The sequence below is a fragment of the Apteryx mantelli genome, chromosome 3, assembly GCF_036417845.1.
Source record: "Apteryx mantelli isolate bAptMan1 chromosome 3, bAptMan1.hap1, whole genome shotgun sequence".
NCBI classification, from domain to species: domain Eukaryota; kingdom Metazoa; phylum Chordata; class Aves; order Apterygiformes; family Apterygidae; genus Apteryx; species Apteryx mantelli.
The window spans coordinates 43,139,470-43,158,552 of record NC_089980.1 but is presented as its reverse complement, the minus strand read 5'-3'; the positions used below and the strand labels follow the sequence as shown (position 1 = coordinate 43,158,552).

At 34.2% G+C, this 19,083-nt stretch overlaps 1 protein-coding gene across 1 annotated transcript in view; it reads left to right on the top strand.

Annotated features, from left to right (window-relative positions):
• Positions 1–19,083, top strand: part of DNAH8 (dynein axonemal heavy chain 8) — a 163,613-nt gene that overhangs the window by 84,881 nt on the left and 59,649 nt on the right. The window contains exons 49-58 of the mRNA XM_067294711.1: positions 394–640; positions 4,714–4,955; positions 5,036–5,176; positions 9,372–9,609; positions 10,631–10,773; positions 12,636–12,770; positions 15,563–15,685; positions 17,477–17,690; positions 18,233–18,342; positions 18,903–19,066. Of these exons, the coding sequence (XP_067150812.1) occupies positions 394–640; positions 4,714–4,955; positions 5,036–5,176; positions 9,372–9,609; positions 10,631–10,773; positions 12,636–12,770; positions 15,563–15,685; positions 17,477–17,690; positions 18,233–18,342; positions 18,903–19,066 (1,757 nt within the window). The remainder of the gene's footprint in view (positions 1–393; positions 641–4,713; positions 4,956–5,035; positions 5,177–9,371; positions 9,610–10,630; positions 10,774–12,635; positions 12,771–15,562; positions 15,686–17,476; positions 17,691–18,232; positions 18,343–18,902; positions 19,067–19,083) is intronic.

Sequence of the window (19,083 nt, the reverse complement as noted above, 5' to 3'; positions counted from 1 at the left end):
TTTGAGCACTTTAGTAATTAATCCGTCTTCTGTTGTGTTAAATGTTTTGCTACTATTCATTTTTCTTTTGAATAATATAAAGAATTCTTCTTAAAATCTGGTAAAATTATTTTTGATTTGCTTTGAAAGGTTCAGTTAAGATTTAGTTCAAGAAACTGTGTTACAGTAAACTAATTTGGTGCTTGAGTTAGGATGTGAAGGTATTTACCATTTCACAAAACAGTAAAAATCAGGAAGTTATTTGGAATGCATACAAATTATGAAGTTTTTTTTTTTATTATTTTTCAATTCTCAGCAGAAAGTCTTGCATGTCTAATATATTTTTAATCACTGGCTATCAAACATATTAAATGCAAGCAAAAATCTTCCAAAATATTTTGCTGTTTTTAATAGTTTTATGAGACTTCTCTAGTACGCCATGGGTTGATGACGCTTGGGCCTAGTGGATCTGGAAAAACAACGGTCATAACTATGTTAATGAGAGCACTGACAGAATGCGGGCAGCCTCACAGAGAAATGCGTATGAACCCCAAAGCTATTACTGCTCCTCAGATGTTTGGAAGACTAGATACTGCAACTAATGATTGGACAGATGGAATCTTTTCTACACTATGGAGGAAAACACTGAAAGCTAAAAAGGGTATGTAAATGCTTTGTGTGTGGTATCATCAAAATACTTCTTGAATGATAAATTAAGAAAGAATCTTGTTTTGCAGTTTGCAAATGTAAAAACGTTCCCTCTTGGATAAAAACATGAGAACATAGATGATGATGCAATCCACTCCTTAATAAATGGCAATAGTTTCAGAATTTATTATTTCAGTATGATGATGATATATCTAGATAAAAGTTGTCTGTTTCCTTGCCACTTCAGTTTTCCAGCTTGCTGCAGAGGTGTTACTTGGACACTGTTAAATTTTAATTAAGATTTACTTGTCCTAATTGCATTAGCTTTCAAATAATGTTTTCCTGTAGTTTTTAATGCTTTGAGTATCCATATTTCAGTACTTTAGGATTAAAATATCAAAATTTCATTTCACAGTGACATGTATTCATTTGTATTTTAAAAAATAAAATTCTTTATATTAAAGAAAGGGAACTGTGGTTCTTAGAAGAAGGTTCTTTTAACAGAAATAGTAGTTTTCTATATTCAAAGGTTCTTATATTCAAAACAAAGCTAGAATTTTAAAAATAGCCAAAAATTAGGCATTTTCATCTATATTTATATTCCAAAATAAAATAGAAGTGATTAGATTTTCAGAATTGATGAGCAATGATAGTTTTCATTGACTTAAATGTGATCTGTGAATACTCAACACCTTTTGTTTAGTTGCTCAAACAAAGACTCCTTATTCCCTATTGATTTCTAAGGAATGTGCTTTCAAAGCAGAGTTTCAGGGACAGTAGAATTCATTAGGGTAGTACGTGTTTTGTTGCACAGGAACATTCAGAGTTCAAGACATAAAATTTTGGAACACTATATTTACTTCTGTCTTCTTTATCAGTACCTATGAATATAGATCAGGAATTCTGTCTTACAGTGGCTATAAATTTTAATAATCTGAAGGTGCATACTGCCAGTCACTCAAGATTGGGAAACTTCTAGGCCACAACATCTGCATCTGTAGGGTATGATAATATTCCTTTCCCTTGCATAATAAAAGATGAATGTACAAAGAACTAAGCTATTTCATTTCAACTGCCTGGGGAAATGGGGTGTTCAATGGTTGGAGTTTTTTCGACATCATAAATTCTTCTTTACACAGATTTCTCCAAAAAGTCCTGGTCATTACCATTTGAAAAATTTATGTTCAGCAGTTTTCCCATCCTTGGTCAGTTGTTATCCGTAAAATTTTTCTTAAGTGGCTTTACTACCAAAAAAAAAAAAAAAAAAAAAAAAGGAGAAAACCTCTGGGGGATAAATCAGCAGACCTATTTCTCCTCTTACGTTTTGTTTGCCACAAATGTCTGCCATTGGTTTGGGATTTCTCTCTTCTCCTCTAAGGAAAATATGTATCACCCCACAGACAAGATTCATAAATATAAACACTCCCCACAATGGGTTGGTGGATATATCCCAAACCAGTAGTGCTAGATGTATAACCACTATCACAGAAGTAATAGCAAGTTCCTATTTCCATCTTTCCGAACTGTTCTGTTTGGAAATCCGTCCTTCAGTCTTCAGGCTCTTCTGGTGAGTCTGTTCCTCTTGCTACTTCAGGGGTGAGACAACCTCTGTCTGTATCACAATCTTTTTCTGTCATCTGGAAGAAGGAGGAGACTCAACTTTTCTTGGACTGCTGGATATTCAGCATTATTTAGTAGTTGCCATGATTGTTTTCTCTTCATTAGACATTTATATTCTCAGTCTTCACTTTGTTGTATCTGTGTTGATACTGGCTATTGGAAGGGCTGGTTGCAAGACAAATGACTTGCAAGTTTAAAGCCTCTCCTGTCCCTCCACTCCTTACGTTTAATCTTATGCCAGGATTGACTCAGAAAGCCCTAAATCCTAAAGTGTAGCAGCTTTAACCTGAAGTGCAGGAGAAAGAGGGTCCTTCCAGGAAGAGAAAGTGAATTTCCATAATAACAATTCCTTGCTAAACCAAGGGCTCGTTACGCTGTGTTGCAGGGCAGATAAATATGTTGTTGGTCTATGAATAGTTGCTCTGTAGACTAATACCCTGAAAATAGAGCTTTACAGAAAAGTTTCATGGTTAGATCACTTGCATAGAAAGTGGCGGATGTTACAGTGGAGGCTTTACATTCTTCTCAGCTTGACTAGATTTGTAACTATAGCTCTGACTTTTCAAGAAACTTCCCTGACTGCCAGGGAGGATGCGGGCATAAGAGAAAGCAAAAGGAAACCAGATACTGTAGTTTAGCAGTATAGGCTCTAAGCTGGCAGGGCAGTGACTTCAGATTCTGTTCCTAGAACTGTTTGCATATTTTACATTAGAGAAGCATTTGATAAAAATGTTGCTTCAAGGAGCTGAACAAGAATCTTAATTACTGGAATGCAAAATCAAGTTCCTTTTGGAATCTCTACTTCTGATCCCATTACTTTTGCATTTCTAGTTGCTAGTAGCTGTTTTAAAGGAGGAATGGAAGATATGGGCAACAACAGGCCTTTTAGCCTGGCCTCAATACCATGTAAAGTTTTAGAATAGATTTTGAAGGAAAGAATTGTAATAGAAAATGAGATAAAATACAACATAGTGGAGAAAAGGATTTAATTCAAATTGAAACAGTTGCCACAAGGAATTGGTAGTACAAGTCTGAAATACATGTGTTGTTTCAATCACAAGCTGAGTAAGAATTCAGGTGCTCTCTGTAACATATAAAGTTGGTATGCTCTGGAAGAAACAGATGCACACAAACAGATCTTTATAAATTGTTTGCGACTTGGCTGCAGCTGTCTATTGTAAGAAAGATTCTAACACTCAGAGATAGTTATGTTCCAAGAAGAGCAATTAGCAGCAGAAATAACTAATTTTAAATTACTTACGATGCATTTGTAGTAGATTATGAATTGGGAATGTCTGAAATAATGATGGACTAGACTTTAAGATTCAGGAGTCCTGGATATTCTTGTGCTTCTGCCTTACTGTCCACGTAAAGGACTTTTTCTTTTTTCTTATGATCAGTAAAGATATGTATTGTTGTATGTTCACTGTCACTCATTTCAAAACATGTGGAATTTTACCATAGGACAATATGTGGGGGGAAAAAATACTGCTACAGGTAGTCCTTTATGTGGCAGGTAAAGCAACAGTAACAATGACATCTATAATTTCGTGGCTTTGTACACTTTCTTAAAATTTGTATTTATACAAACAATTGCTCAAATACAAAACATTTGAATATACATTGAATAAGATTCTCTGAGATGTGTTTTCTCCATCTTTCATGCATGAGCATGTGTGCGCATATATGTGTGCGTGTGTGATACATGTCACAGTCTTTATGAGCTACATCACAGATAAATATTGAAAGTCTAGTAAGAACTAATGCTCTGCAAAATGAAGAAACTAGAGTGTTGCTGGGACAAATTTGCTGCTTCATGCCTTTGGTCATTGACATGATGACAGATAGATGCATGCATTGATTTAGGGGAATTGTTAACTAAAAAAAATGTGAACACATCAACATCAACAGGAGAATGCGTGTGGAGAGAAAGACGTATATAGAAAAAAAATAAATTTAAAAGAACAGCTATTCTACAGACACGTAACAGTCTTTACAGCAGTATTGTATCATGAGCAGGCTTGGGGAAATGGTGTTCAGCTGAGACAAGAACATTAGTGCGATTTGTTAGGTCAGCTCTGGAAGTCCAGTGACATCCCTGAAGAGAAAATCTGGAATGCTGATGCTAAGAAGGACAGAAAAGTGTGTTAGTGTCTGCAGTAACAAAGGTTCAGCTCTATGTTTTTTAGGGAGCACAAGGCAATTGTTGAACTGTTAGTTTTTTGGTTTCTCAGATATAACATTGTAAAGATGTACCTGCCCTCATTTGCTACTTACTGTTTCAAAAATGGTTCCTTAACTAAGTATGCAACTCCTACAGTAATGAGGGCCTGTGGAGACAGCAGGAATTACTATAAAAATATGTTTTTATGCGTTATTTAAGTTCTAAAGCATCTCTCATAGACTTATTTTCTTGCTGTTTCATCATGGAGGCATGAATTATATCTCTTTTCATTGTTTTTCCAGGTGAAAATGTCTTTCTTATTTTAGATGGTCCTGTAGATGCAATCTGGATTGAGAATCTAAATTCAGTTTTAGATGATAATAAGACTCTTACTCTAGCAAATGGAGATCGAATTCCTATGTCTCCTACATGTAAGCTGTTATTTGAGGTCCACAACATTGAGAATGCCTCTCCAGCAACGGTTTCTCGAATGGGTATGGTGTACATCAGTAGTTCTGCTCTCAGCTGGAGACCAATATTGCAAGTAAGATTATCATTGCTGGCTACTCCTAACTTTGCTTTGTTATACATTCTATACAGAAGAATATTGTGGATGTTTTTCAGGCGTGGTTGAAAAAACGTTCGTCTCAAGAAGCTGAAGTTTTACAAAGTTTATATGATAGAATCTTTGAACCAGCTTATACATATATGAAATTAAACCTTAATCCAAAAATGGAGCTTTTGGAATGTAACTACATTATGCAGGTAAACAGATACTGCATAAGTTTGTATAAATTGACTGATTAGAGTAAGTGTGCAGAAATAGCAAACAGGATATTTGATAACAAAATTTCGTTTGAAAAGATTGTTTCCTGACAAAGAAAACCACAACTCAACATTTGTTTGTCGGGTACTGCGAGAAGAACTGTTAAGAGATGTGCAGAAGAAACTTCTACTTCTCTGTATCTCTTCGTATGCAGGCTAGTATTCTCTTGACTGGAATTTGCAGGGTCCAGTAGATTTTCAGAAGGAAGTTTTAATAAATTAGTGGTCTCATTCCAATTCTTTTAATGCAAAATAAGTTGCAGTAAGGGCCAATCTAACCCTACTGGTACTGTCAGTGGAGAGAATGAAGAATAATTCTAATTATCTTTTTATCTTCAGATGTAATAGATATGATTCTGAGAGTCAGTTCTTCCAAGGTCATCTTAGGAAGTTTTGACTCTGCCTTCCTATCAGTTGGAATTCTACTCTGAGTGGAGCCTAACCTTTATCAGTGATTTATTAATAATGATTATTTGCTTGGCAAATCTTGCAAGGCCATCAGTCCTTTACTGTACGTCTCTAGCTAAATTGTTTATGGGTCAGTTGCCATCTGCAGAGTCTGTCTCCAGGCTTTCCATTTGTCCATGTAGTCCCTGTTTTATAACAAGTGTCTCGTAACAAATTCAGTAGTGCCTTTAATAAGAAGGTAGACATAATATTTTGGCTAAGACCATAATTAACAATAAACTAAACAATTAGCATTTGGTACATCTTTATTGCCCATTATGGATTTAACTTCAGATTTTCAAGAGTTTCAAGTATTTTGCTGCAAATTAATAGCCTCAGTAAATGCCACAAAAGATTGCTATGTGTAATATCAAACAGATTTTGGATCTTAAGAATTCAAGGCCACAGGTAGCAGCTATGTAATTCACTAATTTCTGATGATAAACAAGATGGAGGTGTTCTGCACTTTTTTTTTTGATATAAAATATTTTTTTTCTTTTACATTTGTTGTCTGCGAACCCTCTGACTGAATTGATTTTTGTCTTCATGGAAGACTTTTCCTGGGACTAAAAGTTTCCTTTTTTTTTTTTTTGATGAGGGTTTGTTCAGAAAGTGTGAGCATGTCAGTGTTTTACTCATGCTGTTTTATGGTAATGTTTCCTGATTTTTCCTATATTTAATATTTCTTCCTGTGGCAAAAATCTCTAGGAAGTTTCTGTCACAGACGAGACAGAGTAAACAACCCTCCTTAGTGGATCTGGATACTGGGGTTTATTTAAGAACCAGGAAGGTCAGAGCTTTTACCCGACTTGATTATATCACACATTAACTCATTCACTCACTTGCACCTCCCCAGTGTTATGTTTACTAGATCTTGATTTCCCTTTTCAGCAGGGTTTTCGCTACTGATCTGGGAAGATCGAACAGAAAGTTGTGTTTTTTTCTATGCTGTTCAGCTGATCACAGCTACCAGTCATGGGTATTACTCAACAAGGTCCCTGGGCATCCCCCGGCATTTGTCTCCATGCATTTCTCTGATCTTCAGGATTTTCCCCACTTCCAGGATCTTTCTTCCAGCCAGATTCTTCACCTCTTCCTTTCTGAGCTACCTTTTTTCTGAGACCACATCTTCTTTTCAGGAAACTTTCTTTTTGTCACCGCCCCTTCTTTCTGGAACCCTAAGGTCTTGGTTTTCCCAGTCTAAATGGTCTATGTGCAGAAGCACTATGCATGATCGGCCTCCTAAGTGGTGGTTCTGTCTCATGTCTCTTTATTAATTGCAGCATTCAGGATGTGCCACTTCTGTGTTTAGTCCAGGGGTTATCAAAATTTACAACCAGCCCATACCAGTTGTGGCAAGCAAGTAGCAGACTTCTGTTTGAGTGATCAAAAGTTCAATTTTAAATGTTCACCCCCCCACACACACATACACCCAATCATCTGCTGTCTGTTAGCATTCACAATCTAAGCTTTTTTTTTTTTTTTTTTTTTTGGCCTACATCAGTTTCATAATGGTTTTAAAAAAGCAATCTCACCTTTGCTTTCCTTCTTGCAATTTCCACTGCCATTGACTTTCTAACTATATATATTCTTCACTTCTTCCTGGATGATTTTTTTTCACTGTTTTTATATTTACATTTGTCTTTTTGGTGTTTACCTTCCTCTTGCCCACCTCATTGGGTGGACAAATATAATTTACCTAAGAGATTCAACACATTTTTTATTTAGGGATGTCCTACCTTATAAACCTATTGGAAAAGTGAATAAACTTGTAGGTCAGAGCGACCTGATTGATATGGTCCACATGAAGGAACAAAGGTGTTCAACAAATTTTTTCACCAGAGGTTTATATGGAAGCTAAGCAGTCATAGGAGAAGAGAGAAGGTTCATTTATAGGTAAATAAGTGATTAGAAGATAGGAAATGAGTGATAGGAATAAAGACCAGCCTTCAGAAAGGAGGGAGGCTACCACTGATCTAAAGTACCTGTGCTGGGACCAGTGCTGTTTGAAATGTTTGTAAACGGCCTGCAAAATTTTAGGTGGAAAAGTTTGCTGATGATACTAAATTATTCAGGGTATTAAGGACAAAACAGCTAACCAAACAATACAAAATAATAAATAACAATATTATTGTTAACAAAATAATAACAATAACAATAACAAAATAGCTAAGAATTGTAGACAGACTTTATGAGACTGAACAACTAGATAATGAAATGGCAAATGAAATTCAGTGACGGTAAACATGAAGGGATTCATGTGGGGAAAAAACAAATTGTTCAATGCCATGGATAGCAGACCTATGGAACCTCTTGCCAAAGAGTATTATGGATAATAAAAGTTTATAAGGGTTCAGGACTTGTCTTGATATTTTCATGGGAGAAAAATCCATAGAGGGTTACTAAATACAGAGAAAGTGTATTTGGCTCAGAAAGCCCCAAGCTGCAGAGGACTGAAGCCAAGAGAGTACCAGCAGGAAGTATTGTGTTTTTGCTTAGTTTCTACTCTTTGCTAAGTGTCCACTATTACAGATGAGATGCTGGGCAAACTGGAGTTTCAGCTGATTTGTTACGACCATTTTTATATTTTTATCAGTCAGTTTAATTATGTCTGTTTTCTTTCTTCAGTAACTTGTTACAGAATATTGCTATGACTCAAACAAAGCATCTGGGAAATTTTGAACTAGAGCATGTTTTTGTAGGAAAAAAAAAAGATTTTGTTCAGATAAACTGTAATACAACCTGTCCCTGAAGTGATTAGATAACAAATCAACTATCTTCCAAAGAAAAGAAGTGTCATTAGTTCCAGCTTATTAAGTGTCATTAATATTGATTGTTCATTTAAATTTTTTTTTTCTAATACCTGAGTTTTAAAATAATCAAAATGTATTCTAACAATTTGTCTTTGGCCTGTATTTTAAAAAAGGTATTATTGCATTACTTTGAGCTTCAAGTGTAAGATCATAGTCTGCATAAAGATTAGTAATTCCAAGATCTAACTGAAAATCTGCTTCCTTGTTTAGAAAGACGTATTTTGAGACAATGTACTTGACATTATCTTGTAGAAAAGGAATTTAAGTAATTTCATCTAAATAACATGTTTTTATCTAAATATGATTTTATCTAAAGTGTTTTTATCTAAATAATATGATTTTATCAAAATAAGCATCTGGTTTCATAAACAACATCATAGCTAGCAAATTACTAGATTTCTAGAAAATACATTAGATACTGAAAACTTCTTCCATGTTTAAAGATGGAAAGAGATGCTTAGAGGAATTTTTAGAAGTGAATAGGCACATAAATTATACTATTTCATTAAGAGCTACCCATTTATGGAGTTCTGAAAATCTCATTAGGCATTATAAATACCATTAAAAAGCTGTTCTGTTACTCTAGCTCTTAGGTGACATTATCATATAGGTATGATTTGAAAGGATTCTTGACTGTTAAATTACTTAAGCAATTTTGAAAATTTTACCCAGGCTTATATAGGTGTCTTTAATCTATTTTCCTGAGTTCGTAATTTTGAATTTAATATTATTCTTTGGTATCCTGTATTGGTTTTCAAATTATATTTTAAAGTTTGAATACATATATACATATATATTAGTTATATGTAACTATGTATAAAAAATCAGATTATGTAATGCTTTCTTAATACATGATATTTTAAAAATATTTTCAGTCTATTAATCTTTTGGAGGGTTTGATTCCCTCGAAGGAAGAAGGTGGTTTATCAACTATATTCCATCTGCATAAATTGTTCAGCTTTGGATTAATGTGGAGTTTAGGTGCCCTTCTGGAGTTGGACAGCAGAGAGAAACTTGAAGCCTTCATTAGAGCTCATGATAACAAATTAGACTTACCAGAAATCTCCCCTGGCACCACTCAAACGATGTATGAGTTTTATGTTACTGATTATGGTAAGAAAAAGTACTAACATTCTTTTTTTTTAGTACTGGCATTTTAAAACTGAATATAGATGCTTTGAAATTGAAAAAAATAATCTTTTAGTCATTATTATTTAGTCATATAAGTACAGATTTTCTTTTGTTGTTGACAATATTGTATTAATACAAATTCTGTATGCAGTACCTCTGTGGAGGTGAGAATTAACAAACAAGGGATAGTGCCCATTGGTAATATTTTCTTTTTTTGTTGTTTTTAATTTCATTCTTACACATTCTTTCTATTGACTATTTTTAACCAGCCTACAATGTGCAGATAATTTTGCTCTTTCTGGTTTAGCCTAAATTAATTTTACTTTTATTCTTAATTTCTTTCCAAATAGCACTTTCTGTTAAACAATATAAACTAATTTTTATTTCCAGTTAATAATAAATTGCTATTTATCCATATGTTTGATAAACATTAATAAATCTTACGATTTGTAAGACTGATTACTATAATAATTTCCACAAAGAATTAATAGTTTAAATAACATAGACATAACCAATTTCACAAATAGTTTACCATTCTTTTTTCAGAGCATATTCACATATAAATACCAGTATAAATGCATCTATTTCCTGTGTATCCAAATTTAGAACTTTTGCCAGCAGTGTTCAGTTTAACGTACGCATGCACACTCCATATTCTCGTATCTTACAACTTTTTGCCGGCACAGTCTGAGAAAGAGCTTCCATGTAAACATTCTTCTGCCTTATCTAGACAGCTATATATAAATTAAAGAACTACATTTATGTTTAGTAGTTGCACAGACTAATCAGAGGTCACCACTAGTACCTCCTTTGTTAGATGCTAGGTTTGAGAAAGTTTATCCCTTTTTATACTTTGTGGACTTTTCCCTTTAGGAATTATATTATATATACACTCATAGTGCTTCACCCATATATATCATCCAGGATTGATTTTCCTGGACTAACAGAATGCTGAATATAATAAAAATATTGTGAGATATTTTCCATTTTTTTGCCATTTCAGGTGACTGGGAGCACTGGAGTAAAAAAGTTCAGGAATATGTTTATCCAACAGATAGTGTCCCAGACTATGCATCTATTCTGGTTCCAAATGTTGACAATGTCAGAACTCAGTTTTTGATAGACACAATTGCAAAGCAACACAAAGTACGTGCAGGATTACTTATTTACTTATGTGCCTACTATATGAGATAAATAGAAACCTACTTAGAAAGTAACTGGGAGATTGCAGTCATTCTTCATATCCTCTGTCTCTAGTCAGTTTGCTAGCTGCAGCATTATTTAAATATGTTGCTTTTTGCTTATGTTACTTTATTTTCATTTTTAAAATATGAATCTTCTCTAATTATTTCCGAGTCCATGACAAAAGTTTAAAATATTCTAAGAGCTAAAAAGTGCTGTATTATATATAACATGATGCAGAATAATTATGCTGTCATCAAAAGGGGGTTTCTTTCCAAAAATAAGACAGTTACAAAGGGGAAATAATCTTTAGGAAAGATTATAAGATTTCTTGACCTTGGCCCAAATCTGCTTTGCAAAGCTTAACATCCTGACTAAGTGTCCTTGAGGCCTTATGCAACAGGCCTCATCTTGTTCTTAAAAAGTATACCCTCAAATGCATTGGTTTCATATTCCTCCATGGATACTTAGAGACAGGATCAAGCATGACTCTGACAGGCAGATTCATGAAATTCAGGGCAATAAGCACGTGACGAATTTGGTTACAATAAAAAAAATATTACTGAGAGAGGATGCATGGGCTCTTTAAGGATCCAGAAGGCCTTTTTTACTAAGATAAATCCGTTTATGTCATGATAATTAGATTGGGACCATATGGAATTTAAGTTACAGACTTAAATATTCCAACAAGAGGAGGATTTAGTTAGGAACCACATAACCACAGTGTTCCTTAAGGAAGGATGCTGATCTTTTGAGAAAAGTTGAAGACTGACTGGTTTGAAAACAGGTGATTTTCTTTTGTTACTGTTAAGTAGGAATAGTTCTCAGTTCCCTTCTATAAGTGGAAGGTAAAGCACATTTCAGAGTTTCATTGATGAATTGCTTCCTCCTACCAGTTTTACTGGCCTGTCCAATAGGAGGCATGAACATTACATTACTCGCTCTAAATCAATTCTGCATGTCTCCTAACTTACATATTTTATTTAGTTTAGAGAAAAAGAGTGGATCGGGTAGTTTAGACAATACACAGAAATACAAGAGGAATTTCAAGAAAGAATTACATGTCCAGAGATGGAAAGCAACATTCTTTCATCCATCTAATTGTTTCTCATTTCTAATAACATTTCCTAGAAAGCTGTAGATGTTAAGTCTTCCGTACATAGTTCAGTAGCTGTTACTCGTATTTGCAATTACTGTCACTTCATGTCTCTACAGAACTCTAGAGTATCTCTTTTAGTAATTTACTTGAGGGGAAATATAGCTAAATCTAATCCATACTGTATTGTTTAATTGCTTTCAGGAAAGTAGGAGAGGAGAGAACTAGCCTTATTTCACAAAAAGCTTGTGTCACCAAAAATACCTCTAGCAAAAAGCAAATAATAGAAATATTATAATCAAATTAGATGTCAGACTACTTCTCATTATTAAAAAAGCTTTCTTAGAGTCATCACCTACAAGTGACTGCTGCAGTAAATGTGGTAGAAAAATGGAAAAATTTAGGCAACAGGAAAATGATCCTCCAGTACATTCTCACTTGATCCTTTCTCTTTGGACTTAACTATAAGGCAACAGGAGAGAGAACCTCTTGTACATTCTCACTTCTTCCTTCCTCTTTTGCCTGCATAACTTAACTGATTTGTGTTAGAGAATCTGGATGGGATGAAAAACACATACTGTGTCACTGCATATGGAGACATAGAAAAACTACCAGAATAATGTATCATTCAAAATTAGACACTAAAAGTGTCCCTTCTTCTAAACCAGCTCTTTTATGCATTTAATCAACAGTTTTGATAATGCTTATCTGATTTAAGTGTCTATTACAGGCAGTTTTGCTCACAGGAGAACAGGGAACTGCAAAGACAGTCACGATAAAGGCATATGTGAAGAAATATGATGCAGAAGAACATTTGTCAAAATGTTTAAACTTTTCATCTGCCACAGAACCATTTATGTTTCAGGTAAAAAACAGGTTTTAAGCCGTTCTTGCATATTTTTCTTGCATAAGTATTTAAAATATACTCAATTCTGATGATAAAAGCAGTGGTTTTTAAACCTCTGAAGTGATTTAGCAATAAAAAGTAATTTAGAATTAAAATCTAAAGCATCTTTTTCCTCTAAGTCACTTAAACATTTCAGAAAATTTCATACAAAATCATTTTTACAGATGAGAATATTCACTCCTTTACAGATGCATATATATATAACTGCTGTATGCCTTTTCTATATGGAATTCTAAGAGTCCATTTTTATGTTGAAGACCTTTCATTGCCACTTCAGATTAATGAAAATTTCTGCTTAGAGAAAATCCAACTTGATCAGTTTTTCTTGACTCTCTAATTTTTATAAATTTATAATTGTAATTTATAATTATAGTTTATAATTTTTATTTATTTTTGTAAAATAAAAAGCAGATTTCAACTTTTAGGCACTTTGCTTCTGCCTCAGCTCAGGAGTCACTGGAACATCAAAGGCAAAATCTTTTAAGTACTCTGGCAGAGCAACTTTCTACAGATTTACCATTATATAGCTGCTAAATTCCATTTAAATGCAAACAAATACTACAGATAGCTTTTCAAGTGATTGAAAGCATAATTTATGCCACTGTGCTATGATTCACTACTGCTTTGTCAGGTGTCAGGATGTGATGCTGTAAGTTGAATTGTTAGCAGAGGCTTCATTACCTCTTCAAAGAAATGAATTCATGGTGGGAATCATCCAATAGGAGAAAATAATCGTCTGGGAAGCATTCTAACAGAAAATCTGCTCATGGGCAGATTTTACAACTCCATCCCAAAATCAAAATGAAGTATCTGTTTTTAAGAAGCTAATTCAAAGTGTTATTAAGAAAATGGTGAAAAGTCATAACTTAAACCTTTCTTTTTTTTAATTTCAAACTCAGAGAATATCTTCTGAGCTTTTCTGTTAAGCATAAGATCTCTGGCTGTGGTATGTATTGAACTGTGGGCTAGAAGAAGGCAGGCATCCTTTCAGGCACACAAGATGAATTTAACTGTCAGCATCTCCGTCTCAGTGTTCTTTACTTAATGTATTCTGGCTCACTAGGGCATTATTGCCTTGAAAACAAAACCCAGAATTCCTTGCCTGGGACAGATAGATTGTGAAGAACTCATTCTGTCTTGTCTCTGCTACAGTCCTGCAGTACCTTAAAAGGTATGCTCTTTTTTTTTCCAGCTAGCTAGCTGTTATATAGCCGCAATACATAGATCACTGCTGGATTTCCAAGATTGCCATGTAGAAAATCAATTAAAATGCTTTTGAACACTTCAAAGTGTTCACACTCGAAACAGTTTTTGAAGTTTGAGTGGTCATTCTGAGGATTTTTGAAAAATTGGGTGATTTTAGATGCTTTAGCTGTGCAGCAAAGTTGTTAATTTCTTGTGTGATCATTTTCTTTCTCTTAGCAGTTTTTCTTTGTCCGAATTGTTTGGGACACCATAATCAAAAATCTCCAAGACCACATACTAGTGCTGGCAGCATTCTATATACAGTTATTTTAGACCACTCAGCTGAATGTTTTCTGTTGTGAAAAGCCATTGGTTAAAACTTCTCCTGGTTCCCTAGTTGTCAGTCCTTCCAAAAAATGCTATTAATACTTCTATTTGTATCACAATATATTCCACTTTCCTCATTAGAATACCAGCTACCCTTGTAAAAACAAAAAAAAATTATTGGTCTAAGAAAACATTGTCTACTATCTTGTAATATTCTTTTGATATTGTTTAAATTCCACATATCTTTAGAAAGACCGAGGTATAAATGGATAGTTGTAGAGCTCTGAAGATACGCTTCAATTACATGTCAATGTTTTACTTGTTTATTGCATCCTGCTTCAAAACAGTCTTAAAGGTTATTGCCACCAAAATGTTAAAATACTGCATTTCTTAGCTTACAAGACATCTTTTCCATTGTAAAAGGAATCTAAGTTGCCTCTATATGGTCTGAAGTGGTACTGCAAATATAAAATAAGTGAGCCTAGGTAGGGCAGATCTGCGGCAATCATAATCTTCAGACGCTGCATAACAAACTCCATGAAATCAGTTCCCATTCCTCTCCAGAACTAACCTCTGGAAGGAAGATTCTAAATGCATTTCTAAATAAGACCAATATTTATTAAAAAAATAAAAAAAGAGTGTGCTATAGATAGTGCAAATTCTATTTCTGCCTATTAGTATTCTAGCTTAATCATAACTATTACAATTTTAATTAATCCTTCATTTCTCAAATTCTGTGCTGTCTTCCCACTCTCTCTTACTCATTTGTGAAGCATGAGAAAAGAAGACATGCAACAGAATTCACAATTTCTGATCTGTTCATTTCCTTTTTTCTTAGCAGTTTCTCTTCTTGTATTAATCTTGGTATGATAAAAGGCTTGGAATGTTGCATACATGGATAATGCAACATTCTAAAATTAATGTCATTTTACTTTGTTGACTTCATTATGATAATTGGCTATTAGAGTGGTTTGAAAACTTTGAAAAGAACTTTTCTGGTAGCCAGAGTTGGGCTGCATGACATAGTCCTACATCCTGGGAATCTCATAAGAAAGAGTGCCATAAATAGGAAAACAGAGTTCATTTATGAAGAATCAGAGATGACACAGCTAACAAAAAAAAAAGGAAATAATTGGATAAGGAAACTGCTGTAGCAGAAAGCAGTAACACTTTTTTTTAATAGTACATATAAAATATTGTTGCTTTAGATAAAAGAATGAACTTTCTTTTATTTTTAGAGGACAATAGAGAGTTATGTGGACAAACGCGTTGGAAGTACTTATGGACCACCTGGAGGCAGAAAAATGACTGTATTTATTGACGATATCAATATGCCAGTTGTTAATGAATGGGGAGATCAGGTAAAGTGGTGTTTAACAAATACAATTTATTCTCAAACTATTATTAAGTTTTTTTTCATAAATATGGGAATCATTGGATTTCCTCAATATTTTTATTAACTATTAATTATTGGAAATGCATTATAATTACAGTGTATTTGTGAAGCAAAGACCAAGGAGTAGGTTAGATTTACTGAACAGACATGCAGAATAAAGATGTCATATCTTATATATTGTCTCCACTTTCTCACATTTTTGTAAGACCAAGTTAAAACATCATTATACTAAAGTACCATATTATTAATTTGAAGTTTGACATTATTTTGACAGCACCAGTAAACACACATTTTGCTAAAAAAAAAAAAAAAAAAAAAAAAAAAAAAGTGTAATACCTAGGAAGAAGTGGTAAAAGTTGTGTCTAAATTCAAAGGTAATGGATTGGCTTGAGAATTGGGTTAGATATTTTTGTTCTTTACTGAGCCATAACATGGCTATAGTTTGGATGTGTAGCATTCATATACCCACAGAGACTGAATATCAGGCAAAGGAAGTATGGCACAATTTCTTCCTGTAGTAGGTCTGAAGTTTTTCTAGCTCGGGTGTGAGGTCTTCTGGGTTGTCTATTCTAAGACAAAGCCTAAATATACTTACCATTACTTTTTTTTCAGTTTGCCTAGAATAAATTAGCAAGTGAGAGACTTGGCATCCTGGGCCCAGGTTTGAATGCCCAGAATATCTGGCTTCTGTGAGGCTGAGAGTTTGGGCTAAGACTGCTCATAGTATTGGGCTTAGCAGTGTGAGTGGTGGGTTTTGTCTTGAGAGTGGGCTTGAACACATGCATAAGTGGCAGTGTGAATATAAGTGCATCTGTGCAGACTGAATAGTTCTTCCTATTCACTTCAGAAAACCACTTCTGTGCAAGTGGAAGCCAAGCAAGTGGCTTTGACATCTCTGAAGTGGAACCTGGCTTTCTACCTATATGCTAGCTTACATCAGATCTTTGGTTTCCATCATTTGCTCTAACATAAAAGGCCTTTAGCTTTTTAAAAACTGAAACCAGCATTGAATAACCCCCAACACTGAACTGCTTGACTGTATTCTCGAACATGGCTGGGTGGCTCTGTTTGAGGCAAAGTCCTCACAGAGCCAGGCAGTGCCCAATAATGAGAACTAGGTCCACCATTATGGCACCAAGACACTGCTGGAATATTGCTTATGAGACTGGTGGTTTGTGATCTGTGTCCTGCTGCATGTCATGTAGCATTGTGGGGGTATGTGAGTACGTAAGGCTTCCTGAATATTGTTGGAGCAGTTGCTGTGGGGGCAAACTCTCGTGCCTCCCCATCCATATGAGCATGTGGAGTGAAGTACCTTTTCAGAAGGACCAGATTCCTGTCTCAAAAAGAACTAGTTGTTTGGGTTCAGTGGAGGCCCAAGAGAGAACTAAAAATCATAGTTTTGAACATCTAGAGCTGAGTGTCCAGCAGCAAACATGGAACAAAACAATTTTTTTCAGTTCAGTGCCTTAATAGAAGGCAAACTTTGTTTAGTTAAAAGGAATACAATCACTTTTTTTTGATATTATATAGTAGTTTACAACTCTGAAAGAATTTTTATGCTGTTTAATAAAAGCATGTGGGCCAAACTCTCCCATATGACTAAGGAAGATAGTATAAGCTGAATCTAGATCAAAATAAAAACCTCTCTCTAAGGATTAGTGGTAAGGTTAAAAGAAGAAATTAATTTGACAGTGTATGTTTTTTTTTTCTTTTCTTTGAATTTCTGATTCCTATTTGTTACATAAACTCACAGGTAACAAATGAAATCGTTCGTCAGATGATGGAAATGGAAGGAATGTATAGCTTGGATAAACCTGGAGATTTCACAACAATTGTAGACGTACAGTTAGTAGCAGCAATGATACATCCCGGAGGAGGCCGTAATGACATTCCCCAGCGTCTGAAAAGACAGTTTTCTATATTCAATTGTACATTGCCAACCAATGCGTCCATAGACAAGATTTTTGGTACTTTTTTCTCTTATTTTAGTGGGTTTTTTTAATTAATTGTTTCAAAATGCATAAAACTGTGTTGTCTCTCTTTTCTCACACAAATTCAGAGTACTTCCAGTGAAACAACTGGAGCTGTATTTCAGCAAAAATAGTGCTGTGGAAGACAAATAAGCCCCTTTATATGCTTGTCTTCCTGATTTTGGACATGCAAAATACTTAATAAGAAAGCAGGGGTTATTTTCTGGAAGAATATGAACACTTCTATTGATATACAGGTTACCATTCCACCTTGGCACTGTCTGAAGTACCCTGTGTTGTTCAAGTTCCAAATTCTAGTAACTTTGTCAAACAGCATTTTATTAAAATCTAGGAGTTGCTGCCAGTTATTTCTATACCTGTCTTAGTTCAGAAAAGCCAGTGACAAGAGTGACAAACTTACTTCATTTGTAGCTTAAAAGTGAATTAACATTTTAAATAAATACTTAGTTTTACTCACAACTTACCTTATTATATCTGACACCTTTAGATTAATTGTATGTTACATTTTATCTTTTTAGGTATTATTGGCTGTGGATACTTTCATCCATGTAGAAAATTCAATTCTGAAATATGTGATATGGTGAAAAAATTGGTCCCAGCAGGCAGAATGTTATGGCAGTGGACAAAGGTACTAATTACAAGGAAAGATCATCATAATCAGTCTGAACAGAGTGTCTGTTAGTGTTATTTAGGCACATATTCCTTAAGATCATATCTATAATCTTGAAGAAAACAAGAGAAAGATGGCCTAAAAAATTGTTGGAGAGATTATCTGGAAAATATCAGATTTCAATTTATAAAACAGATGAATGGGTATATCAGTCCAGCCGTTCCTATAGTTTTATTCATATTACCTAAAGCTGTAATCAATATAGCCTAGCAACTGGGAGTGAAATTCTTCATAATTTAACATTTTTAATTAATAAAACAGAGCAGTATATAAACTAATTAAATGTTCTAAGAGTTGACATTTCACATACAGTGCTAAATCATGCTTCCAACCAAATCAGATATTTTTGATGTTGACTTCTTAGAAGGCAGTTGTCCAGAGTGGGATGTGTGAAAATTAGTATTTTTGTTATTTTTGTGTTTTATATCTATATTATTGTTCATAAATTTATATCTTATATTATTCTTTTTTCCTTCTGATTGTTACTGACTTTGAATAATAACAATATTTTTCTTTAGACAAAGATGCTGCCTACACCATCTAAATTTCACTATATCTTCAACCTTCGAGACCTTTCTAGAATTTGGCAAGGAATGATCACTATAAAGGCAGAAGAATGCAACAACAGCACTGTCCTTATGACACTTTTTAAACATGAATGTACTAGAGTAATTGCTGACAGGTATAATAACTGTATCA